The 27,040-nt window shown below is 40.3% G+C and overlaps 1 protein-coding gene across 2 annotated transcripts; it reads left to right on the top strand.

Moving 5' to 3' along the window:
• The first annotated feature begins 195 nt into the window (after positions 1 to 195).
• LOC143020266 (upstream stimulatory factor 2-like) lies at positions 196 to 26,695 on the top strand. Of its 2 annotated transcripts, none has more exons than XM_076176488.1 (6): positions 196 to 355; positions 7,238 to 7,386; positions 10,926 to 11,177; positions 19,303 to 19,556; positions 19,973 to 20,186; positions 23,833 to 26,695. In XM_076176488.1, exons 1-6 carry the CDS (start codon positions 324 to 326, stop codon positions 23,865 to 23,867), a joined length of 936 nt encoding a protein of 311 aa, XP_076032603.1. In that variant the 5' UTR covers positions 196 to 323; the 3' UTR covers positions 23,868 to 26,695. The 2 variants fall into 2 exon arrangements, with proteins under 2 accessions (XP_076032603.1, XP_076032604.1); XM_076176489.1 differs by lacking the exon at positions 196 to 355 and adding an exon at positions 5,727 to 7,129.
• The last annotated feature ends 345 nt before the right edge of the window (positions 26,696 to 27,040 follow it).

Here is a 27,040-nt window from a genome sequence, read left to right as displayed (position 1 = left end):
GAAATAGTATGGGAGTAATTACTTTTGATTCAGAAATAAATAATTTCACATGAAAAAAAATAATAAAAAAATATTCCAGGTTTTTTATTTATAAAGTAAATTCCTATATATACCAGAAAATATTCATGCGTTTTTTTATATTTCAAAGTTTGATATATTACTATACAAATATGAATTCTTCATATTTCTAAAATCTGTCGAGCAGCAGTAGGATTGCAGCCATTGTTGTTGTTGCTAGTGCTCACATGACCAGGCTGCTGGTCCCGTGACCAAACAAACGCACGCCCGCCACCCACAAACTCTGCACCACTATTCGGGTACACATGGACATGATTGAGACTGCACTCGATACCAGGTACGCTTTGTTATGTTCAAATTTAATTTGTCACTTATGTATGTGTTGGGAGAATTGGAAGAGGGTTGAGCAAAAGGAACCAATTTTTTTGGTTGCATCACAAAATTAAAAAATTAGTGTTTATGTATATTTCATGGTACCTAACTTTTGACTTATAAAGTTGACATCAAGCACTGTATTGACACATCTCTCAATGAAAAAGTAAGTGTGCTATTCACTTGCAATGGTCATAGTTTTGTTACTTGGCAAACCCGTGCATTTGTAAAGACATTTTTTGGTATCAGTTGGAGAGATAGAGGAGCTGGGATCCTTACAGAGAAGCTGCACCAGTAAATTACTTTCCTGGTTGGTTAAAAACTACTGGAGACATCTGAAGCACCCTAGGCTCTACTGACTACTCTTTCCAAAAAAGAAGACGTACCAGATCATTAGCCTCTTTTAAAACTCGTTATGACAGAAACGTAAGAATGATCCGATAACTGGCTAACACGTCCTAGAGGTAGCGATCATGACAAGAAGTTTGCTTCTTATTTCCTCACTGTTTCTCGATAAGGTAAGCATCACATAGTAAATTCTGGAAGGCCTGATACCTAATATTGTCATTAACGTGAGCCCTAACTGTGCTAACGGTATGCAAGGAAGACCATTCTCCATCAAAAGAGTCCAAAATAAACCACTAGATGCTAAAAGCACTCAAGGTTAGCAATTTCATCAGGACTGGGGTTCATCAATCTTCCATCGTGTCTGAGAAACGGCCTTCAATGTACAAATTTTTGAAAAATGCTGAACGTCCTGCAGAAGATAGAAGACATGTCTCCTCTACTGTCATACCATACCTGGTCCGACTACAATAAGCTGGGCAAGCTCATACCACTATACTTGAGGCAAAATGGAGGATACAGTGACAGTACTCGTAGTTGTGGATGATGCAGCCATAACTGGTTCTTTGTAATAAACTCAGAATTCTATAATTAGAGAAATCATGTGTGTCAATATACTAGAGCTTCAAAGATTTATTGATGTAAGGAGCATAGGAAACAAGTTGCCTAAAAATGAACCTTGAAAGTGCAGAACAAGTCACCCTAAGGTAGTCCAGCACCATTAAGCAATTTCGGTATGATGATGCCTACGTAGGCATCATGAGGTGTGAGTGGGTACACGAAGATAGATGCCGGCGTCGGAATCTTGATTATATATATTTTTTTTGTAGTTGTACATGAGTAAACCCCAGATTCTGTAAATTGGTTTGATGTTGTCTGTACCGTATTTATTATTACTCGGTAAAAGAGAATGAATAATACAGCAGTGACTTTATATTTTATAATGCAAGTAGTGTGATGCAAATTACATGTGGCAGCCAATGCTGCGCAAGAGAATTTGAGTTGTCATGGTAAATTTTTAGTTGTGCACACTTACGTGATATACCAGTAGAAAATTATTAATTATGTAAATTATAATAGGTTAATGTAATATGGTTTTCTTGGCAGAAATCAATGACAAAGTTGCTAAAATCTATTTATTAATGAACGAAGTTGTGGCAGTTGAATGATACGCCATGTTTTTTATAGATGCCTAGGTCGATGAAATGAAAGGATGGTGAATTAGTCTATTCTAACCTAACCTGACTAACTTATGTAACCTAACCTATATTTAGTAATTCGGCACCTCAAATTCTAAAGATCATGTGGATCATTGTTGTCATCACGGTTGCTGACAGCCTGATTATTATTGTACCTTGGGCAATTAACAGATGGCAGCAGAACCCTGTGTTCTCTCAGAAAGTCTAAGGAAGCCCTTGTCTTTGTAACAGCACTTATTAACCACTTCCATATGGTGACGCCTACGTAGGCGTCATGAGGAGCAAGTGGGTACACGATGATGCCGACGTCGGCGTCTTGATTATATTTATTGTAGTCGTACCTATGTAACCTCCATTCTCTCTAAATGGCTTCATCATATTTTCTATGGTTATCAAAATTCACAAGTGAAAGAGAATGAACGATTGAGCACTGACTTTATTTTTTATAATGCGATTTTTATGACGCAACATCGCATATCGGGCAGCTAATGCTGCCAGACGTGCGATGTGCCCCGAAGTGAAGAGGTTAACGTCATCCGGAATTGGAGAACGCCTGGTCCACAAAGTGAAGGCCATCATCTGATAGTGACTGGAATGGCATGGCATCTGGACCGTATCCTAGCAGCTTCATTAATAAGTAAATTTGCTTGTAGCAAGGTTTTTTTTATTTTCTATTTCTGCCAATAAAATCGCATGTTATGTTCATGTATTATAATTTACAAAAGTAATATTTAATTTTCTAATGCTATTTTGTGTAGATGTACACAACTGAAATAATAGCCTTGTCATGCAGTGTGAGAGAGTATTATATTCTTGTTATAATTGGACAACATTGACCTACTAATGATGGGACTGTGCTGCAAAATTGGGTGCTACCCATATCCAAAATTTGTCATCTTTCCATGACATCCTAGCAAAAAAAGGAAGGGAGGGATGGGGGGGGGATGCTAATGTGTGAGTGATATTTTGATGCATCCCAAAGTGATTTCTCCTAGTCTTCTTTTTTCTGTATGACGGGATGGAGAGGGGGTCGCCGAAGTGAAGCTGCCTTGCTGTGGATGTACTGTGTCATACTACATTCCTTCTGACCCAGGGCAGTGGGCAGGATACAGGGGTGACCCATCATCCAGGAAGAGCTAAGATGAGAGGGGGAAATTGGTAGTGGAGGGGAGTGGGTACATGTGTGCCAACCCCGTTAATCTTTTACTCGAGAGTGATTGATATGCTACAAGAAAAGTGGCTTAGTGAACTGTGTACCTCAATGTAAAGGAGGTACACTTGTGTAGAAAATTGAACATGTTGGAGGACTAGGAAATAAACTAGAATGAATTAACGAGATTTTCTATACATGACTGTAATAAAAGGCAAGGCAACAGGATAGAGTACAGTGACCAACAGAGTTAGTCAACAACAAAGGAAGAGCTAAGATGAGAGGGGGAAACAAAAAGTCTGAAAATAAGGGAAAGTTTATGTATGAAGTTAATGAACTATTAACGGAAGTTGCCAATTTAATGAAAGTTAGTCTGTTAATGATTTTCAAAGTTAACTTAAAAGTTAATATGGTAACAAAAATTTTAACTTAATCAACAATTAACAGACTGGTGCCCATCTCTGCTCTTAGTGCTCCATTCTTTAAAGTTTCTAAATCATTTGCGTTTGATTTGCGGATTGTTGGAGACCATGCTGTGGAGGCTTAGTCCAGAATGGTTCTTATGAATTGGTTGTAAATGGTTACAAGTTCCTTTCTGTTGTCCAAAGTCAGTGCTAGTGATGAATTGTAGTAGGCTTGTCTTGTTGATTTTATGCTGTCTGGTCTTTGATATGTGGAGCTGAAAGTCACACGAGTATCAGATGATAGTCACAGGATGTTTGGGTTCTTCAGTGGAAGGATTTGGCCATTTAATCCAACTATACTTACAAGGCAATATAACCCAAGCTATTGCAGCACATGGTAAATGGAGAATAAGAAGATATAACCCTCGTTTAAACCCTAAGTCAATTTGTAACCAGGTATGGTAACAGGAGATTGAGACAAGACCTTATGGGCATTGCTTCTTTCTTTTATACAACAGTTAGGTAAACACACACACACACAAAACAATTAAGAAAACTGGAAACCATAGGAGGGATACACGGTCAACTACTGAAATGGATGGAGGACTTTTTGCATAGAAGAAAAAGGAGGATAGTACTCAGAGATAAGAGTCTACTTGGGAAGAGGTCATTAGTGGAGTTCCACGAAGATTGGTATTGGCACCAATAATGTTTGCTATTTATGTGAATGACATGGATGAGGGTGTGGGATGTTACACAAGCTTCTTTGTAGATGACTCAAAACTGTTTAAAGATAGTGAGTACTGAAACAGACTGACTCACTGCAGAGGTCTGAACAGGGTTTGTGAATGGATTCAAGTGGGAAGTGGACATCAACATTAAGAAATGTAGCATAATGGAATTTGGAAAAAGTAAAAAAAAAAATAAAGGATATCAGGACAATATAAAGTTGTTTGAAAGGAAGTAAAAAAAAAAATGGGATCTGGAAAGACCTGTGAGTAATCATCACAAAACATGTAAACAAAATTGTCTGTGAAACCACAACTTGCTGAGATCAATAAAAGTGGCTGTTACTTTGATGAAGAAATGGTAAAGAAAATACTAGTCACAATGATAAGGCCAAAATTCGAGTATGCAGCAAAACTCTGGTCACCCAGCACTAAAAAGAATACAAGGAAAACTGAGGGAATCCAAAGAGCAACTATGAAGATGGCCCCAACACTATCAAAGGTGGAGCATGTCGACAGGAGACCTTTTGGTCCATATCTAGATCGGATGCAAAAAAAAAATCATATTAAAATAATAAACTATAATAATGTAAATAACAAATAAAATACATAAATGAATGCATAGGTATAGTTAAATAATAAACAAACAGGTAAATATTAAATAATAATAAATTGACATAACTAATAAATGAAAATCAAACAGACAAATGATAACAAAACACAAACAAATAATATAAAATAAATTATAATCATAATCATTCTCTAAACAGTCATATGAAGACATATGGTCAAAATAGAACTACCAACTTTGGAACAAAGAAGAGAAAGAAGTGACTTGGTGGCCATCTACAAAATTATGAGAAGTATAGAAATCCTTGATAGAGAAGACCTACTAAATTGGGACAAGAGGAACTCAAGAGGACATGGAAAGAAGCTCAGAAAGGACAGTTATAGAAGAGATCTGAAAAAGAACAGCTTTCCCCATAGAGTGGTGGATGTATGGAACATGCTGGATGAAACGATAGTGTGTGCTAAAACAATACGGGAATTTAAGAGCAAATTAGACATGGCAAGATACAGAGATGGGACACCACAAGTGCAGCTCCCCTTCCTGTAAGGTACAACTAGGTAAATACATACATATGGGAACTTTGGGGTATAGCTCAGCTTGTGCAGAAATAATGAAAGTTTCCAATATGTATTCACCAAGGAGAATAGTTTTAGAGGAAAGTGAGGTGAGCAATAATTGGGGTTTAGAAGATATAAATATAGAAATAAGGGAAGTGCTCACTCTTGGGATCATTGGATTTGAGAAAACCTTCAGGACATGATAGTATTTCAAATTGGATACATCTGGAGCTCCTAATCCAGTACTTGCCAACTGCCACTTGTACAGATGTTTGAGCCCACTTCGGGAATTGGCAAGGGACGTAAAACGCCAATTCTCGAAGGGGTAAATGTCCTGGGCCCAAACATCCACACAAGTGGCAGTTGGTGAGTGTTGGGGTAATAGACCTAGGTCTACTTAATCCTTAGAATACTATAATGCCTTTGTAGGTATCATGAGACATAAGTGAGTATACAAGGATGCTGTGTGTCAACATCCCTATTATATATATTTTGTAGTTATAGCTGAGTGACCCCTGTATTCTGTGAACAGGCTTTATCGCATTTTCTGTGGTTATAAACATTCAGGATGAAACAATGTGGATAACCGCTGTAACTTTATATTTTATAACACGTATTGTGATGCATAATTTTCTTGGTTATTGCCAAAAATCTACCCTAACTTTTTTGTCTCTCATAGTCTAGTTCATGATTCTGAAAAGTAATTTAGGGAATGATCCACGCACATGAGAACCCCCACCACCAGTAGACTATTGACCTAGGTAGCCTATGTATTGCACATGTTTGTGAATCTGCACATTATGAATATTCATAAAATGTGTAGCACATATAATGAATTCACAATTGGTGGCCAGTATAACAACTCCATTTGAAAAGCACACATAAAGATTCATAAAAAGATTGGTTTATGTTCATAATGTGGGCATGTCTAATGGATTCATTATCTGTCCAAATATGAATTCATTATTGGTGCTGCACATTTTAATGAATATTCATAATCTGTGCAAATTTACAAAATGTGCATGACAACCTAAACAAATGACATGTCACATCCCTAAGCCTGAGCCCTATTATAGACCATGGAGCTGGATATGACTGTCCCAACACTTCCAAGTTATGGCCTGTGTTGTCCTATGCCTACATGACGTGTGACCGAGATTATGACTGGCACTAGGTCTAGGACTATGGCGATCCCCCAGGCACCCACCCTAGTGGGTTAGGCCTATGGCCACAGCAGCAATTCATTGATTAGGTTGACTCAAAGAATAAGATGATGATCTAGATTTGCCTTAGACCTAGTCAAACCCTAGGTATACCAGTCAATATTTCATATGCTTTCTGTCCTGTATCCCTGGTTTTGCTCTTTCTGATCATGTCCCTTCCCACTTTCTTCACTACTATGGTTAGACTTTCCATTTTCGTCATCGTCAAGGTCAACTTCAGCATGTTCAATCATTTCATAATCCTTTTAATGTTTGACATTGTATTATGGGCTCAAGCATGTATGGCTGGAGCTTTTTCCCCCGTATAAGAGAGATAGCCAAAGTCGAAGGCGCACACCTACTCTCACCCATTCCACTCCAGTCAACCACCCTTTTTCTCCTGAACATCCCCAGTCTACTTTCCATTTTCAAGGATTTTTTTCTCACAGTCACCTCAAAGTAGATTTAGTTACAGAGAGCAATAGGTAGTATGGAAGTATACTTTATAGCTTCTAAAATATCCACAAGGTAAATTCGTGACACTAGCTTGGGAATAAAGAACATCCTCCAAGAAACTGTAAAGGTACGACTTATCCATGTTTTGTTAAGTTGTGTTCATGTCTGCAAGTACCTACATATCTTATGTTTATATTGTAATACTGTATAATCTTTTTGCTATGGGTTTATCCAGCGGGGACATGAAAAGGGAAGTAGAAGACGACAAGTCCATCATTTCTAGACAACTTCCTATCGTCGAGGACGACTCGCATGACAGAGACTCTGCCTCGCCGATTCTGACAGATGGTACATTTGCTCTCAGGCCAGAATCAGACCAGACAGGTGAGTGTTTATTTTGTATGCATTAGAAAATATAGGGCATTTAGTTGAGTAGATTTAAATTATAGCCAAATGAAGGAATGTATGAATGCGTGTGTACTTTGGCCATTGATTTAATCGACCCTCGTTTAATGATTTCAGAGGTAACTGATAAAATCCAGTGATTCAAAATAGGTTTCTGTATCACACACACCTACACAAATTATAGACTGGTGTCCCTAACGAGTACAATTGTTAAAATTTGTGAGTCATCAAAGATAGATGGACAAAATATCTGGAGGAGAACAATATACTGAACCCGAGGCAATTTGGATTCAAACAGGGAAGATCATGTACCTAATTTGATCAGTTTCTATTCAAGATTGATAAATATGTTTCAAGAAAGGGACGGCTGGGCAGACTGCCTTCCTGGACTTGCAAAAAGCATTTGATAAGGTACCACACAGAAAATTGCTGAAACTAGAAACAATAGGAGGCATACATAGAAAACTATTGAATTGGATGGAGGATATCCTACATGGAAGAAAAAATGGGAATAATGCTCAGAGACAAATATTCAAAGTGGGAAGAAATGAGTAGTGGCGTCCCACAGGGGTCAGTGCTAGCTCCGATAATGGTTGTTATATATGTGAATGACATGGACAAAAGTATTGAATGTTACCTGAACTTCTTTGTGGATGACACAAAGTTATTAAAGAAAATAAGCTCCAAAAAAAGACAGTCATTACAGTGATCTGAACAAAGTCTCAGAGTGGAACAAGAGATGGGACAATATAAAATTGACGAAAATGAAGCAAAAAATGTAAATTCTGAAAAGGACCTAGGAGTAATCATCACCAAAGACATGTCTCCAGATAAACATGTAAATAAAATGGTCAGTGAAATGTAGAGTTTGTTGAGATCAGTAAAGGTGGCTTTTAAATACCTGGATAAGGAAATGATGAAAAAATATTAAAAACACTGATAAGGCCAAAACTGGAATATGCAGTAATGATATGGTCACCCAGTACAAAAAAGAATATAAGAAAATTAGAAAGAATACAAAGAGCAATGACAAAGATGGTCCCAACACTTTCAAACTTGATGTATGAACAAAGATTAGCCGAACTGGAATTGCCGACCCTGGAACAAAGAAGAGAACGAGGGGACCTACTAGCCATCTACAGGATTATGAAAGGCAAGAAACACCTTGATAGAGAGGACTTGTTAAAGTGGGATAGAGGAAAAACAAGAAGACATGCAATGAAACTCAAAAAGGACAGCTACAGTAGAGACTTGAAAAAGAATAGCTTCCCACACAGAGGGATAGATATCTGGAACAAATTGTACAAAAAAAAAAGTGTGTGCAAACACCATACAAGAATTTAAGAACAAATTTGATCATGCGAGATCCAAAAACAGGTCATTACAAGCATAGCTCCCCTTCCTGTAAAATACAACTACGTAAATACACACTATAAAATACTAAGAATCCATCCTCACAATCTTTGGTAAATCTGATATTGATTTACAGTAAATATGTTGAATTTATATTTATCAGACTTATGTTCTTCCTCCATTTGTATGTTAAATTGATGAATGTGTGTGCATTTGACATTTCCATGTAAAAATATACATCACAAAACAAGCGCCTAGTGATAGACCTCCAAATTCTACACTTCACCAGACTCCCACAGCCATTAACCCAACTGAGAAGCCACTCCAAAAACAAGTAAGAACCATGCTGGCATAGATGCATGTAGGTCACCATCCAGCATTAAAGCAGTACTAACTCAGAATTGGGCTGTCAATGGACTCCAACTTACCCATATACAACCACCACACAGAAAACTGAACACCTTGCTCTGCATTGCCCTACTCACGCCCTATTTAGACAGTAATACAAAATCTCTGTATTTATTGACCTTGCATAATTGGCTACTTGTGGGCTGCAGGTCTCTTGCAAGAGAAACCAGTGGATTGATATGTGTACATAGTCTACTTTTTACTTTTGGTAAGGTCACTTTATAATAATGGTTTCCTATACAAACCAATTAAACAATTATTCTTCTCATTTTCCTCCTCCTCCCAGAGATGATGATGATGATGATGATTTTTTAGGAGCAAGCCACATAGATACTATTAGTTAAGTTGATATATGTCTATTATTCTGTATGCCTTCATGTTGAATTTTGATATACACATTATGACTGGTTTAATTAATAAGCAGGACTAGAAAAGCTTGTGTTTAATATAGACCCACTCAATGCTAGTCAATGGTGTGGCTATTTTGGCAAAAAAAAAAAAAAAAAAAAATCTGAAAAGCAAACGAGCTGCATCATAGAACTTTAGACAGGCGAGTGGTGGACATTTGTAAAAGGTGTCCATTATTGATTAAGAGAGGTTGTGATTAAGCATTTTTAATTAATCATTCTTTTATTAGCACATACTAGAATGTCAATTAATTTAAAATTATTTTTTCATAATGAAATGCAGTGTGGCTATTGTCAGTGATACAGTAATTACAGTTGAATTTATTCTTCATTTAGATAGGTGCTTTTTGCATCATGTTTTGATGTTTTCTCTTGCTGTTGTGTTAGTAGAAACCTTCACTGATGGGAATTATTGCTTCGAGTTCAACAAACTGGGAACCCTGCAGTCCCCATAGATCCCTCTGGGAAGAAACTATAGACAATGTTTGCTTTGTATTAGTCTGTGGTTTGAAGTAATAGTAGAAAGACAGGAGTTACCAGTTGCCTGTTCTCCATACATGAAAAGAATGGAAGAAATACAGTTGAAGCTGACTGAGGTCTTGGTCCCAGTAAGGTCATTATCACACTGAGCTATTTTTTCTTCAGACTGTTGGAGCAGATTTGTATTACGTAGCTTTCGGGAAGGAATCTTAATTGCTGGAGGAAGATTCAAACTCAAATGGTATTCTATGTAAATTGTTGAGGAAACAAAATAGTTTGCCATAGTGATTTTATAACAGAAAAAGTGCTACAGGTGGCCATTACTGCCAATTAATTGGATGTTAGAGGAAAGATAACCCAATGTGATGATGCCTATAGCCCCTTTAGATAAAGATGAAGTTTTTAACCACTTCCATACGGTGACGCCTACGTAGGCATCATGAGGAGCAAGTGGGTACGCGATGATGCCGACGTCGGCGTCTTGATTATATTTATTGCAGTTGTACCTACGTAACCTCCATTCTCTCTAAACTGGCTTCATCATATTTTCTATGGTTATCAAAATTCATGGGTGAAAGAGAATGAACGAATGAGCACTGACTTTATTTTTTATAATGCGATTATTATGACGCAACATCGCACATCGGGCAGCTAATGCTGCCAGACGTGCAATGTGCCCCAGAGTGAAGAGGTTAATGGGTTTTCAGGACAGTTGGCTGGGAATGGTTCGTTTGTCTTGCAGGGCCATTACAAGCAGATAGCAGTGTTTGAAAATCACCCAAAACATTTTGAATGTTGACTAAACCTTAGTTGTATTTGGTTAAGAATTCAGTTATTCTTGAATTCTTAGACCATGGTTTTTATTTTCAGGTGGCCTGGCTTACCGAGTTGTACAGTTTGGCTCTGATGGTGGCGTTGACACCCTCCCACATATTGTTACCAGTTCACACACCTCTTCCCCTACGCTTACTAATAGCGGGGTTACTGCGGCAACGGCGCTAGTTGCGACAACACAGTTCAATGGGTCACCTGGGTCTGATGGAAGTGGCGAAGCTAGGTTTGCTTTCATTGCTCCCGGAGGAGATGGAACGGGTGATGCAAGCGCAGTGCTCACGTCGGGTGGTAAGTAATGTGATTTGTAATCAAGTGTGCACTTTATGTGAAGCGCTCTTTGTACGAGTTTGTGATTGGGAATGTATTTATCTAGATGTGTTACAGATACGAGTCAGGACTCCATACATAATGTCTTATTATTCCCCTTAGTTCAAAACCTAACCTGTAGTTCACTTTGAACTCGGAAATACCCTGTGTGCATTCACTCCTTTGTAGATTTTCATCAGCCAGTTATCATGTGATGCACATACTTTTATTTATATGGTGTATGGATATTTATTTGTTGATGTACATGTTTATCACATGTCCATGTACTTACCTTTTCCTTTTACAGTGTATAGGAAAGGAGCTACATGTATGCATTAGATGATTGCTTTAACACCCCCCCCCCCATCCTATTAGGGCAAAGTGCTCTTTGGTGTGTATGCAAGTCAGATCTGGTCCTGTAAACCTCTTTTCCACACATAACTACTCTTTGCCAGGTGAATACTAACCCCTCCATATACATATATATACCAAGGCTTTTTCCCCCTTACAAGGAAGGTAGCCAAAAAGGAAAAGGCATAAAATCATTTCCACCCATTCCATCCCAAAATACACTCCACACCCCCTCCACCCTCCCTCTTATCTTAGCACCTCCTGGATGACGGGTCATCCCTGCACCTTGTCCACTGCCCTGGGTCAGAAGCAGTGTCGCAAGACACAGCACATCCACAGCAAGGCTGCTTCATTAAATCGGCGACCCCCCTCTCAGTCCCACCATGCATAAAAGGAGAGGACAGGGAGAAATCCCTTCGGGCTGAGTCAAAATTTGCTCACACATACTACCTCACCCCCCATCCACCCGCCCATTCCACCTCATGCTATCACAACATCATCCATATACAACCATTCTCCATTCACCCGTCCTCTGTCCTCTCCCGTCCTTCCTCAACAGACATTCCCCTCTTCCCCAAAGCCCCCTTCACCCCATCCATCCATCTCATTCTAGGACATCCCCTCATGTTCACTCCCTCCACATCTGCCTTCCATACCTCTTTTACTAGTCTTTCTTCACTCATTCTTTCCATGTGTCCAAACCATCCTAATACTCTTTCATCAACCCTATCTCCCAACTCCATTTCCACCCCTGTTCTCCTTCTCACTTCCTCATTTCTCACTCTAGCCTAGTAACCCCCATCATACTTCTCAGACACCACATCTCAAACACATTCAAACTCCTTCTCTCTTCCTCTCTTATGTTCCATGTTTCTGCCCCATACAGTGCTGTTGGCACAATCACTCCTTCATATAGTTTCCTCTTAGCATCCATTCCCAAATGTCTATTCCTCATTACACTCTTCTATCCACCAAGGCATTTATTTGCTTCTCTCAATCTACATTCTACCTTCACCTTCACTCCACCTTTTCCTACCACATTTGCACCCAAGTATCTAAAACTATCCACTTCCTCCAGTTGCTCTCCCTATCTGCTCACTTCCAGTCTACTGCCACTTTCACCCCTTGTACATCTTATCACCTTACTTTTACCCACATTTATCTTTAGCTTTCTTCTATCACATACTCTGCTTAAAAGTGGCAGTCTGCCGACAAGATTGACTAGATAAACACCATATGAGGACGGAGCCTTTATTTGTACGACGTTTCGCTTATTACAGCTTTTTCAAGTACAAGTTGAGATACAAATGCTTGAGATTAAATAAGGGGAAAGGAGGGAACGGGGAGAGAAAAAGGGGGGGGGGAAGGAAGAGGAGGAGGAGGAGGAGGTTGGGGGGATTGGACACTGGGAAAGGATGAGAATGCTGGCCCAAACGTCTGTGAGCGAAATGTCCACAAAGGGTGGTTTAAGTATTTAATATTTTGCTGGCCATGGGTATTAGGGGAATAATGTGAGGAGATATGTTAAACATGCCCCTGTTTTGTTCAATAGTGTTCGTTCCTTGAATGATTGCTGCTTCTAAACACTTCCTGCGGATTTTGTCTGGTTCCCGCATCAGCAGCTCTGCATTCTTCCAGTCCATAAGATGGTTTTCCTTGTTTCTATGTGTCACACATGCATTGGTGGTGACATCATGCCTGACGTCGTAACGGTGTTCACGTATTCGTGTATTCAGGTCGCGTGACGTTTCTCCGATGTAAACTTTATCACATCCTGAACACGGAATACGATAAACACCGGCTTTGGTGCCCGGTGATTGGTTGTTGTGTGTTTCCGTCTTCGTGATGTCTTTTATTGTTCTGCTTGTCTGGCACACTATTTCCAAGTTGGTGGTTCTTAAAAGACGTGTCAGGTTGGTGGCAACGTCGCCGGTTGGCAACACGAGACGTCTAGTTGTGCTGTCCTGCTGCCTACGGCTTTCCCGAATCTTAGCGGCCTGCTGTTTGCAACTATCTAAAAGAAACTCTGGAAATTTTAGTGTTAAAAAGGTCTCTTTAATAAACCTGCACTCTTCTTCTAAGTATTTTGCACTACATATCCTAAATGCCCTAAGGAAAAAACCTATTACTACTCCTCTCTTGGTCCTTATATCATGGTGGGAGTAGAAATGAATTAAATCATTTTTGTTGGTGGGCTTTCTATACACTTTGAATTCAAATTGGTTACCGTACTTAAAGATGTGTGTGTCCAGGAAAGGAAGAGAATCGTGGATTTCTTCCTCTAGGGAAAACTGAATGGTGGGCTCCACTTCGTTTAAGGCCGTCTGCAAGCGCTGAAGATTGAAACGCCTGGGTGTGACGAGTAAGATATCGTCCACATATCGCAGCCAGGTCACATGCTCGGGAACGATGTTGGCAAAGGGTCCTGTTTCTAGAAATTCCATGAATAAATTAGCCAGGACTGCACTTAATGGAGAGCCCATGGCCATGCCAAATTTCTGGTGGAAGAAACTGTCCTGGAATTTAAAATAATTAAATTCAACACAAAGTTTGATCAAATCGACAAAATGGTTGGGGGGCAGGGGGAAGTCGATTTTCTCCTTCTCGATTCTATCACTAAGGAGCTGTATTACCTTATCCGAGGGGACACATGTGAAGAGACTTTTCACGTCCAGGCTGGCCAACTTCTTGTTTCTGGCGGAGATATCTCGGATTCTGTCTAGTAGGTCCCCTGAGTGTCTGAGATGAGCTCCACTGATGGTTCCCAGGAGGGGGGACAGATGTCTGGCCAACGTACCTGCTAATCTATGGGGAGCACTCCCTATCCCTGATGTTATAGGTCTCATTGGAATATCATTTTTGTGTGTTTTGGGAAGACCATACATCGTAGCTGTGCGTGGGAGATTTGGCAATAAGTAAAGGAGCTTTTTACCTGCAACTGAACTTTTGAGAATTTTTCTTACCTTGTATGCGAAGTTCTTCGTCTCGTTGTCTACTTCTGCCTGGGAGACTTCACGATATGTATTAACATCACTGAGCAGATATTTCATCTTCCTCTCGTAGTCTGAACTGTCCATCACCACTACTCCACCTCCCTTGTCAGCGGTGGTGATTCTGATGGAAGAATCCTTGGCTAGCTCTGCTAGAGCTCGAACGTACCTTCTGGGTATTGTAGGGTTGGGACGTTCGTTGAGAGCTAAGGTCAGTAGTCCTTGTGTGTAACCTTGCATGAATTCACTGTCTTGGTATCTGTAGTTTTTCGTGATCAAATCGATGTTTTGATTCTTCCTGTGGGTACCGGTTGCAAACTTAAGCCCGAGGCTGAGTACTTCGGTTTCGATGTCAGTTAATGCTCTGTTGGAAAGATTCATTATGATTTCGGGTCTTCCCATGGATTTCCAAACACTGTCGGCGCAAAGCCTATCCAGTTCACGTAGATGTCTATTCTTCTGTTGGTTGTTGAAGGTAGCGATGTCCACTCTTATATCTTCGGCGACCGAATCGGACATCGTATGGCGGAGCTGGGAGCCTAACTTCTTGACTTTCTCGAAAGCCTGGGAGACCTGGGTAGAAAGGCTAGTCCAGCATTCCGTGAGGATATGTAGTGCAAAATACTTAGAAGAAGAGTGCAGGTTTATTAAAGAGACCTTTTTAACACTAAAATTTCCAGAGTTTCTTTTAGATAATTGCAAACAGCAGGCCGCTAAGATTCGGGAAAGCCGTAGGCAGCAGGACAGCACAACTAGACGTCTCGTGTTGCCAACCAGCGACGTTGCCACCAACCTGACACGTCTTTTAAGAACCACCAACTTGGAAATAGTGTGCCAGACAAGCAGAACAATAAAAGACATCACGAAGACGGAAACACACAACAACCAGACACCGAGCACCAAAGCCGGTGTTTATCGTATTCCGTGTTCAGGATGTGATAAAGTTTACATCGGAGAAACGTCACGCGACCTGAATACACGAATACGTGAACACCGTTACGACGTCAGGCATGATGTCACCACCAATGCATGTGTGACACATAGAAACAAGGAAAACCATCTTATGGACTGGAAGAATGCAGAGCTGCTGATGCGGGAACCAGACAAAATCCGCAGGAAGTGTTTAGAAGCAGCAATCATTCAAGGAACGAACACTATTGAACAAAACAGGGGCATGTTTAACATATCTCCTCACATTATTCCCCTAATACCCATGGCCAGCAAAATATTAAATACTTAAACCACCCTTTGTGGACATTTCGCTCACGGACGTTTGGGCCAGCATTCTCATCCTTTCCCAGTGTCCAATCCCCCCAGCCTCCTCCTCCTCTTCCTTCCCCCCCCTTTTTTTTTCTCTCCCCGTTCCCTCCTTTCCCCTTATTTAATCTCAAGCATTTGTATCTCAACTTGTACTTGAAAAAGCTGTAATAAGCGAAACGTCGTACAAATAAAGGCTCCGTCCTCATATGGTGTTTATCTAGTCAATCTTGTCGGCAGACTGCCACTTTTAAGCAAACATTAAATAACCTCACCAACCAGTCCACCATCACTGATCAGTTTGTTGAGTGTAGTTGGGAAGGCGTATGGGAGGGTTGTAACTGAGAGAATTAGGAGAGGACCAGAGGAAGTAATTGGTGAGGAGCAGTGTGGGTTTAGGAGAGGTAGGGGCTGTGTGGATCAGATTTTTGTGATAAGACAGATTTGTGAGAAAGCTTTAGGAAAGGGTAAGGATGTCTTTTGGGCCATTATGGATTTGTAAATGGCTTATGATAGGGTAAACAGGTATTGGGGGAAAGCTGTTAAATGCAGTCAAGATTTTTTATGAGAGTAGTAGAGCCTGTGTTAGAATCAGAAATGGAGAGAGGTAAAGGAGGGACTACGTCCGGGATGTGTCATGTTGCCATGACTGTTCAATGTGTATATGGATGGGGTGGTACGGGAGGTAAATGCAAGAGAAATGGGTAGGGGACTGGAGTTGGTTGTGGAAAATGGAGAAAAGTGTGAGGTAAGTCAGTTGTTTGCTGATGACACTGCACTTGTGGCAGGGTCAGAGGAGCCATTGGGAGAGTTAGTGACTGAGTTTGGGAGGGTGTGTGATAGGAGAAAGTTGAAGGTGAATGTGGGTAAAAGTAAAGTGATGAGGTGTACAAGAGGAGAGGATGGTGGAGAGTTGGAAGTAAGTCTTAAAGGGGAGAGGCTGGAGGAAGTGGATAGTTTTAGGTACTTGGGGTCATATGTGGCTGCAAAGGGAGGAGTAGAGGTAGAGGTAAGCTGTAGATTGAGAGAAGCAAACATGCCTTGGGGGATTTAAAAAAGTAATGAGAAATAGACATTTGGGAATTAATGCAAAGAGGAGATTGTATGAAGGGGTGATTGCCGACAGTGCTGTGTGGGGCAGAGACATGGAATTTAAGAAAGGCAGAGAGGAAGAGTTTAAATGTGTTTGAGATTAAATGTCTGAGAAGTATGGTGAGGGTTACAAGGCTGGATAGAGTGAGAAACGAGGAAGTGAGAAGGAGAGCTGGGGTGGAAAAGGAGTTGGCTGAGAGGGCTGATGAAAGACTATTAGGATGGTTTGGACACATGGACAGAATGGATGAAGGAAGACTGGTGAAAGGGGTATGGAAGGCAGAGATGGAGGGAGTGAATTTGAGAGGACGACTGAGGATGAGATGGATGGATGGGGTGACAGGGGCGTTTAGCAAGAGGGGAATGTCTGTGGAGCAGGGAAGGGAGGTGGCAGAAGATAAGGATGAGTGGAGAAGGACTGTGTATAGATGATAGCACATGTACATCCTTAACTCTTCCTATCATAATCCTATTTACCACTATATAATCCATTAATGCTCTATCTACCACCCTCTTCCATGTGTACTTATGCTTGACTTTCTTCCGAAACACTGTATTTGCTATCATCAACTCTCTTTCTAGACACACTTCCACCATCAACTCTCCACTACAATTCTTTCCTGGAACTCCACATTTCCCAACCATCAGTTGGAACATTTCCTACCCTAGCATTAAGGCCTCCCAGTACTATTACATTGACATTTCTCCCTAAATTCTCTATGCACTCATTTAAATCTATCCAAAAGGCCTCTTCTACACTCTTCTCACTGCCAGGTCCATATGCACTTACAAAGACCCACATCTCCTTCCCCAGTTTCACCTTCATCCACATTATCCTTGAGGAAACCTCCTTCCACTCCACTACACGTTTACCTATCTCTTCACTTACTAGAATAGCCACCCCTTCCCTCCCTCGCCCTCTCTTCACTCCTGATAACCTCCCACTTACACTCCCAAACTTACTCAACCTTCCCTTTCAACTTAGTTTCACTCAAAGCCAACACATCCATCTTTCTTCTCACAAACATACTACCTATCTCATCCCTTTTACTCTCATCTGTACCACATCCACTCACATTAAAAGACCCAAACCTTAGGGTGCTGTTCCGAAAACTCCCAGACCCTCTTATGCCTTTACTTTTTCATTTAGGAATGTTCCCTGTGGGGCTACAAGGAGAAGGATGCCTAGTCCCAATCCCCGCCCCTTTCTTCTCGCCTCTTACGGTCCAAGTGGAAATACTTGGTGGCAGTATTCTTTTCCCCCACCACAGAAAATGAATACTCAGAGAAATGGTACAGGACAGCAAACAAGGGGTTGGGGGACAGCATAACGGAGGGACAGTCATAGTATAAAAGTGTTATTATTTCTCTATGAACAGAGTTTTCCTCTATCATAGACAAAATGATGTGTGGATCTGATCCGTAGGGGTGCCCAATATAGACCCAAAAGTATCAACTGCGTGCTACTTTGCCACAATAACAAGCAGCCAATACCTAAAGAAAATCTTAAATGTATGTCATTCAGTGGCGACTCCGGCCGTCAGGCTACTCGGGCTTAGCCAGAGTATTAGATTTTCTAAAATGAACATGTAATTACAGCCAGTTAGCTCGGGCTCCATTTATTTCGCCTGGCCACAGTTCATATATTTTCATTCAGCGTCTGGGATTCGTCTACTCTAGGTGGGCTGTGTCAGAATATAAATATTGCTCCTATATAACGCGCCTGACTTGTCACCCAATGATAGTCGAGCTGCTTCTCAGCTCGGCCAATCAGAGCTTTTCCGGATCCTGCCTCCGCCGCTCGGGCTCAAAGCTTACAGCCTTGTTGTTATCTATAATTGTAAGAATTTTAAAGTAATTCAAATTCAATGTTTCCTTGAAACAATAGATTTCTACAGAGCTTAGGATTTAAATTCCAATGTATGAAAGATCTCAATTCTACAATATTCTTAAAGGAACGGAAAACTGTCCAGTAACTTGGGCTAATACAAATTAGCTTGGTAAGCTGGGTAAAAGACTAACTGGCATCTCTTTGAGTTGATGATGCACTCGGGCTCAGAGCTTACCGGCCCAAGTTGTTATCTGCAATTGTAAGAATTAAAAGTAATTCAAATTCAATGTTTCCTTGAAACTAGATTTCTACAGAGCTTAGGATTTAAATTCTAATGTAAGAAAGATTTAAATTATACAATATTCTTAAAGGAACGGAAAACTGTCCAGTAACTCGGGCTAATACGTATTAGCTTGGTAGAGGTAAAAGTCTACGGTGTGCATTACGTCTCTTACCTTCATTTATGCATGTGTCTTAGGCGAAATCTGTGATGAGCCTGAGTGACGTTGATGACCTGGAGTCGCCTCTGATGTCATTGTACCAAAGGAGGTAAAATTATTATCCGACCATAATGCAATCTTTCCAGGCCAATTGTATGTGATTGGGAACACCACAAGTGTTTTAACGTCAACAAATCAGAGATCTCTGACACCAAGAGCTGGAGAGACCACGACAATGACGACGCCAAGACTGGTGGGACACAATCGTGATGAGAAGAGAAGAGTTACTCATAATGAAGTCGAGAGGAGGAGAAGAGATAAAATCAATACGTGGATTGGACGATTGGCTAAAATCATTCCAGATTGTCCAGAAGCTCACACAAAGAATTCTCATGTATTGGTAAGTAGCTCTGTATGAATTATGTTTGCTTAGTCATCCATGGGAGATACGTGGCCTAACGACCAAATTATGCTGCAAAGTAATTCCTTTGGTTGTGTTTAGAGGGGGAAAGATTAACATGTTCCTGTATTGTCCTTAATGATAGCATCATCCTAGTGCATTCTTTACTAGGTGCCAGACTATAGGAACATGTTTTTGTGTGGTCTTTATTGTTTGTATATTGTAAAGATTTCTTCTTTCTGTTCACTGAATCACATTATTGTTGCAGTTCTGAAAAGTTTCAAGTTGTTCCTCTCCTATGCCTAGTTGTCTTGCTTTGTGGATTATGGCATGATTTGAAAGTGTTCTTGTTGACCTCAAATGTATTTTATGATTTTTATTTTATTTTATTAGTTTTCTCTCAATTCTCTTTTCAGAGTAAAGGTGGTATTTTATCAAAAGCCTGTGATTATATCCAAGAATTGAGGCAGCAGAGTGAACAGCTTTTAGAGCGTGTAAAAGAGCACCAGCAGTCGCAAATGGACTTTGAACTCCTCAAGCAAGAAATTGAAGTTTTGAAGAACGAAAATGCAGCTTTGAAGAATGAAAATGCCTTGATGCGAGCACAGTTACAGCAGCAGGGTCTACTAGGTGATCTCAGATCTTAATATTAGCTATGTTTTACATGGCAGATTTTTAGTAATTGTATCAGTGTGTGCAAGATTGGCCTTTATTTAACCATTTTGTCATTCACTTCTTGATGCAAGAGGTGGTGTCAGCCATAGACCTTATCATTTTTATTTTTTATTATTGTTATTATTTTTTTATTGTCTTGCCATTTATCGTAGACATGAATAGACATTTACCAGACCCCATCATGTCTTAGGATTGTACAGGTTGCCACTTTTCTAGCAATGTCGATTGGCTGTGAGATGATACACCAGTGGAATAGACTGAAAGCAAAACTTAGATACTTTTGTATTTGTTTGTAATGGGAACATTGTGACTACTGTAGAACTTTTCTTTAATAATCCAAACACAAGCCAGAGTAGATTGTTCACAGAAATATTTGGAAAATGCATTAGTGTTCATTAAACTAGTTAACTAGTATTCAAACAAACATCACATCCCTAACGAGTGAGCATGTAGGCCTCTAATGATAAAAGTTTGTGTATGTGTTTAACTGTGTATGTGGATATATACCAGTAATGTATGTGTACATTATATATATTTTATATATAATGGTTGGGTGGTGGATAATTTGTCCCAACTTAAAATGGGCTGAGTAATGATGGTCATTTTTGCCTCGAGTCTCACTGACTGCAACCCTAGGGTGATTGACATTGATCCTTGGTCCTTTTCATAGATCTCTTGAAAGCAACTTTTGATCATTGTCTCAGTTGTATTAATATGGGATGGCTTAAGTGTCACTGACTTGTAGAAACGTTGGTTGACTCTAACTTGAGCCCTTTGGTGTGGTCTGGGGGATTTTTTTTTATGACCTACACATGGCAATTTGTCTTGCTGTTAGTCTGTACATTATTTATTTATGGAATATATATTTATAATACAACTCCATGGTGATGGGAATGACTTGGGATTTGAAGGAAAGAAAACAATTCTATAATCTTTTCATTCACTTGTCAACATAGATCATGTGACAAGGTTGCCCAAGATATGTGAACATACATATACCAAAGGTTTTTTTTCACCTTACAGTGGAGGTAGCCAAAAAGCAAAGGCATAAAAAACACTCCCACCCATTCCATCCCCAACGTACTCCACTCTAATCCATCCCCTTCCCTCCCTCTTATCTTGGCACCTCCTGGTTGATGGGTCATCCCTGTATCTTGCCCACTGCCATGGGTCAGAAGCAGTGTCACAAGACACGGCATATTCACAACAAAGCCACTTCATTAACCCCTTCCATACGGTGCCGCATACATAGGCGTCATGAGGAGCAAGTGGATACGCGAGGCTGCCATATCGGCGTCTTGATTATATTGTAGTTGCCCCTCCGTAATGACATACTCTCTAAACTGTCTGTAATCACATTTTCTATGGTTATCAAAATTCACGGGTGAAAGAGAGAACGATCGATATAAGCGGTGACTATATTTTATGATGCGAGTATTATTACGACACGTCGCACGGCTGGCATTGGCTGCTGCCCGCGAGATTTAAGGCCCGTACTGAAGAGGTTAAATCTGTGACCCTCCCTCCGTCCCCTTGTGCATAAAAGAAGACAGCGAGAAATCCCTACGAGCTGCATTAATTTATTTTTCACACATACTCCCTCACCCACTCCCCCTCATGCATCACAGCATCATCCATACACAACCATTCTCCATTCACCCCATCTTCTGTCCTCTCCCATCCCTCCTCAACAGACATTCCCCTCTTTCCCAATGCCCCTTTTACCCCATCCCTCCTCAACAGACATTCCCCTCTTTCCCAATGCCCCTTTTACCTCATCCCTCCTCAACAGACATTCCCCTCTTTCCCAATGCCCCTTTTACCCCATCCCTCCATCTCATCCTAGGTCAACCCCTCATGTTCACTCCCTCCACCACTTTGACTAATCTTTATTAACTTGTTCTTTCCATGTGTCCAAACCATCCCAATAATTTTTCATCACCCTTATCTCCCAACTCTTTCCATCCCCACTCTCCTCCTTACCTCCTCGTTTCTCACTGCCCAGCCTAGTAACCACTACCATACTTCTCAGGCATTTCGTCTCAAACACACACATGTGCACATACACACATGTATATGTGTGTGTGTGTGTATATATATATATATATATATATATATTTTGTCTTCTTTTCTTTGTGTGGTAGCCCTTTTGCGAGGTAAATTTCTCGGGTTAGCAATGACGACATTGAAGGTAAATTAGTAAGTGATGTGTCTCATTCCTGATTTTTGTGTAAAGGAACAGCACTTGAGGGGTTCTATTCTCCGTTTATGATAGTTTTGATTCACCAATTACAAGTTTGGGTTCGGTCATCGTCCCGGGTATGTTTGTCTACAGTGCATGAACCAGTGTTATATAATTTCCATTAAATTGTATCTGACTTCAGAGGGGCTAGTAGAACAAGAATGCAAATTTTTCATCTTTAGGGAATTCCCACAAGGAAATTTAGGTGAAAAGAAAACGGAAAAAAAAAATGGTGGCAAGTGTATGTAGAAGGAAATACATACATTCTGTGGAGCGCTATGTTGAGACTCTTACTAAACTACCTTTCTACCACTTTTTTCCCCTTGTAATATTATAGTAGTAGAATGTAATTACTAATTGATTTAACCTCTGTTACTTATGTCTGGCATGAGTTCAGTGCTATTAGATCTTGCACCATTTTGGTATGTGACAACCCCCCCATCCTCATCAACTCAAAATATTACATGAAGCAGATGAAGAGAATTCAAAACTGCTACAGAACAACAGCCTGGTTGGGAGGGTGGGTGGGTGCTTGCCCAGGCTGGCTACCTCTTTGTAAGGGGAAAGACTTTTGGTACATAGATGAGAAGAACATCTTTTAAGCCAAGTCATCCATTCATCCATTCAAAATCTTCCTCCACTCTCATTCTCACTTCCCTGCTTGAAAAACCAAGGACCCTTTTACTTCACCCATCCACTTCCGCTCAAGTTCTTTCCATCCACTCTCCCTGTGATGGTCTTTCCTTGTTCAATTTTTTCATGTACCCAAACCACCTCAGCACTGAAAGAGGAGGGCAATTGCCAACAGGTCAGGGGGAAGCATCATTTGTGTACTTGATAAAGCTCAGGACTCACAGTAATGGATTTAAATTGGCCAAATTTGGATTTAAGAATGGAATAGACTTGGTAACCACATAGTGAGTGCTGAAACTATCGGTTGTTTTAAGAAAAACGTTAGACAACTTTGTGGATGGGGATGACAGGTGGTAATAGACATGGAACTGCCTAGTGTAGGCCTTATGGTCTCCTGCATTCTTCATTCTTATGTCCTCACGGTGCTTTTCTTGACTTACCTTAACACTGTTTGGTCTATCATGGGAAAAAGGTTGCTTTCATTGCTGTGTAAAATTATGATGGAGAATAGAAAATTATGTAAACAACTTCTTCCATATGATGATGCCTACATAGACGTCATGAGGCACAAGTGGGTATACAAAGATCCCGGTGTTGATGTCGAAATTATATTTATTTTGTAATTGTTGCTGAGTGACCCCCAAAATCTGTGAACTGGCATGATCACATTTTCTGTTTACTCCAAACAAGTAAATCGGCATTGACTTTATACTTTGTGTATTGCAGCACATCATCTAATCATCATACATCAGGCATCCTAAGCTGCATGTGAGGCATTTAACTCGTATTGAAGAGGTTAAGATGATCTTGCAACTGAAATAAGGCATTGACTTTATACTTTGTGTATTGCAGTGCATCATCTAATCATCATACATCAGGCATCCTATGCTGCATGTGAGCATTTTACTTGTATTGAAGAGATTAAGATGGCCTTGCAACTGAAATAACCACATGTGGTTATTTAAATCTATATACCAAGAGATTCTTCCCCTATATAAAGGAGGTAGCCAAGTCGAAGGCACGTGGGAGTAGATACGTATCTTTGACTTGGCTACCTCCTCTATAAGGGGGAAAAAGCTCTTGGTATATAGATTTAGATAATCAATTGTGGTTATTTTAGTTGTAAGACCATTTTAAGTTGGTTATTTTTAGCTGCATGACATTGTTGCAACACAAATGGAGTAATTGTTTGTCTGGTTTCAAACTCCTTGTTTTCACAACAAGACTTGGATCAAGTGCCCAGAGTTCAGATATTATCACAAAGACCAATTGATGAAGTGCCCTCCATCCCTAGCCATGGCTGTTTGTTAATACGCATTCAAAGAGACTTTCAAAATGACTAAAGGAAATACGCATCTGAGAAGAGGGTTTTGCTGTGAAGAAATGTTGTTGCTGTGAGAGTGATTAACTATGCATGTGTCATCGACCTCTACTTATAAAGGGGTGGCTCGGTCAAAGCATACTGAATATGTGCGTGCATGCGTGCGTGTTCATGCGTACTTGGGCAAGTATGTTCAATTTATATACAACAGCCTGCCCCACCCCACCACACCACCCTACAAATCATCAAACAAGTACTCCTTGACAAAATACCAAACTCCCATTGAATTTACTTCAGAGAAATAATTTCCAGGAGACCAGAATAATACTAGCACAAGAACGTTCAGGTTTCCACCTCCTTGCTGAAACGTCCTAGCAACAGAGACTAGATGCCTAGAATGCAACCAACATACTGTATATACATACATATACCAAGGGCTTCCCCCCCCTTACGTGGGAACTAAACTAATCTATATATGTAATCAACATACAACAATATGAACATCTTAAATGTCTCGTGGGCCTAACTAGTGTCCGTGGCCAACTCTGTGGGTTCTGTGAGTCTCCTGGCAGAGAGAACCAAGACTGATTGAATGGAAACTTCTTTACGTTCTGTGTCATCCCTTCGTCTAATTGTACTCTCCCTACATTTACTAGTGTCTTTTGCACCATCTCTTTCCTGTTTGACAAACGTTCCATGTGCACCCAAAACCTGTTTCACCTCATATATCCACCTCATTTTTTGTCCATCTTAGCATATTCCATCTGCATTTGCTTTCTACACTCTTTGCTAAACTTTGTTCGTTGTTTTATTGATGAAACAGTCTTAACACTAAATCTTATCTGACAGCTCCCTTCCCACTTTCTCTGCCTCACCTCCACATTTCTTACTATCCATTTTTGTAACACCTGTTATATTTCTAAAATGTTTACTATATGGATGAGGGTCATTTGCTTGAAATTGTAACTTGGTGGTTTCTTAGTTTTTTCCTTCAAAATAGTACTTTATGTATTTTCTTGCCAATAGTGGGGACTTAGAGTATCTAAATTTTTTCTTAACTACTCTGTAAACCAAAGGTTTCTGCAGAACTGAATCTCACTATGATATATACAAGATTAAGAATTATAAATGGGCCATTTGAAGTGTTCTTAAAAAGTTCTTCAGTTTTAAAATTTGTCTTAAAATATAAGAAATCCAGTGTTCAGTTTTGAAACTGATTGCAGCCTCTAATGTTCTGTATGTATTCTTTGTTTTAATATTGTAAATATATTATAGATATTTTTGCAATAAAATGAAGATATGTTTTAAGGAACTTTGGTGTTGCTACTTTACTGTTCAACTTCATGCGTGTGTGTGTGTGTGTGTCTCAAAGATCCTTTCCGCCTTTTAAGTAGGGTTTAGGCAAGTCATTGCACATGCCTACATCATTCAGACAATATTCCTTCAACCATCCTTCTCTTCTCCACTCTTTAAGGTTACCCTGTACCCCATTACACTGTTGCACTTCAAGTCAAAGGCAATGAAGTGAGGCACAGTTCTTCTGCCATGTCTGTGTGGTGACCCTCACCCACCCACCTTATCCACTAAAAAGAAAAAAAAATTATGAAGTATTTGAGAACATCTCTTCGTCAATTTACGATCCATCCCACCCACCCATTCATTCCTATTTTTTGCAATTATCTCTACTTGACAGACAATTGTCTTGCATTGAAAGCCTCCAATCTTGCTTTTAGTCTTCACAGGCTTACTTGAGCCACTTCTGCTCGCCACACTCTTTGTTAGTCGTTCCACATTCATTCTTTCTATATGAACCAGCTCGGCACACTTGTATCCTAACTGGCAGCTCCCTTCCCATCTTCATGCTGTCTCTCCTAATTTCTTATTATCCATTCCTGTAAATCCTGTAATATCACTCAAATGCATTCATATATTTTCATTCCACCCATTTGCTTGCATTACACAATTCACCTTTACAGGAACTATATTCATTGCCACGTGTGACACGCCCATACTTAAATCTTTCCACATCCTCAAGCTTTTCACCCTTCTCCTGTTCAGTATGTCGTCACTGTCACTCTGTTCATCACTTTACTTTTGTCTGCATTTCCTTGGGTTTCTTCACTCACGTAACCTTCCAAACTGTCAACAACTGTTGAACTCTACCAAAGGACCTGTTTCAGGTGTTAATGAAGTCAAAATGTACACCCACCCATGGCCCTCACATGGGGGAGGGGGCATATATATATATATATATATGTATATGCCCCGTCCTCTCCTTTATATGGGGGGACGGAGAGGGGGGGGGTCGCCGATTTAATGAAGCGGCCTTGCTGTGGATGTGCTGTGTCCTGCGACACTGCTTCTGACCCAGGGCAGTGGACAGGGTGCAGGGATGACCCGTCATCTAGGAGGTGCTAAGATGGGAGGGAGGGTGGAGGGGTGTGGAGTGTTTTCGGGGATGGAATGGGTGGGAATGATTTTATGCCTTGTCCTTTTTGGCTACCTCCCTGGAAAGGGGGAAAAAGCCTTGGTATATGTATGTATGTATGTATATATATATATATATATATATATATATTGAAATATGTATGACAGAATGAGTGGAAAGGGTGA

The sequence above is a fragment of the Oratosquilla oratoria genome, chromosome 39, assembly GCF_046742065.1.
Source record: "Oratosquilla oratoria isolate Oo_2021 chromosome 39, ASM4674206v1, whole genome shotgun sequence".
In the NCBI taxonomy this organism is placed as follows: domain Eukaryota; kingdom Metazoa; phylum Arthropoda; class Malacostraca; order Stomatopoda; family Squillidae; genus Oratosquilla; species Oratosquilla oratoria.
The sequence above is the reverse complement of the archived record's forward strand: the minus strand, read 5'-3'. Positions and strand labels throughout refer to the sequence as shown.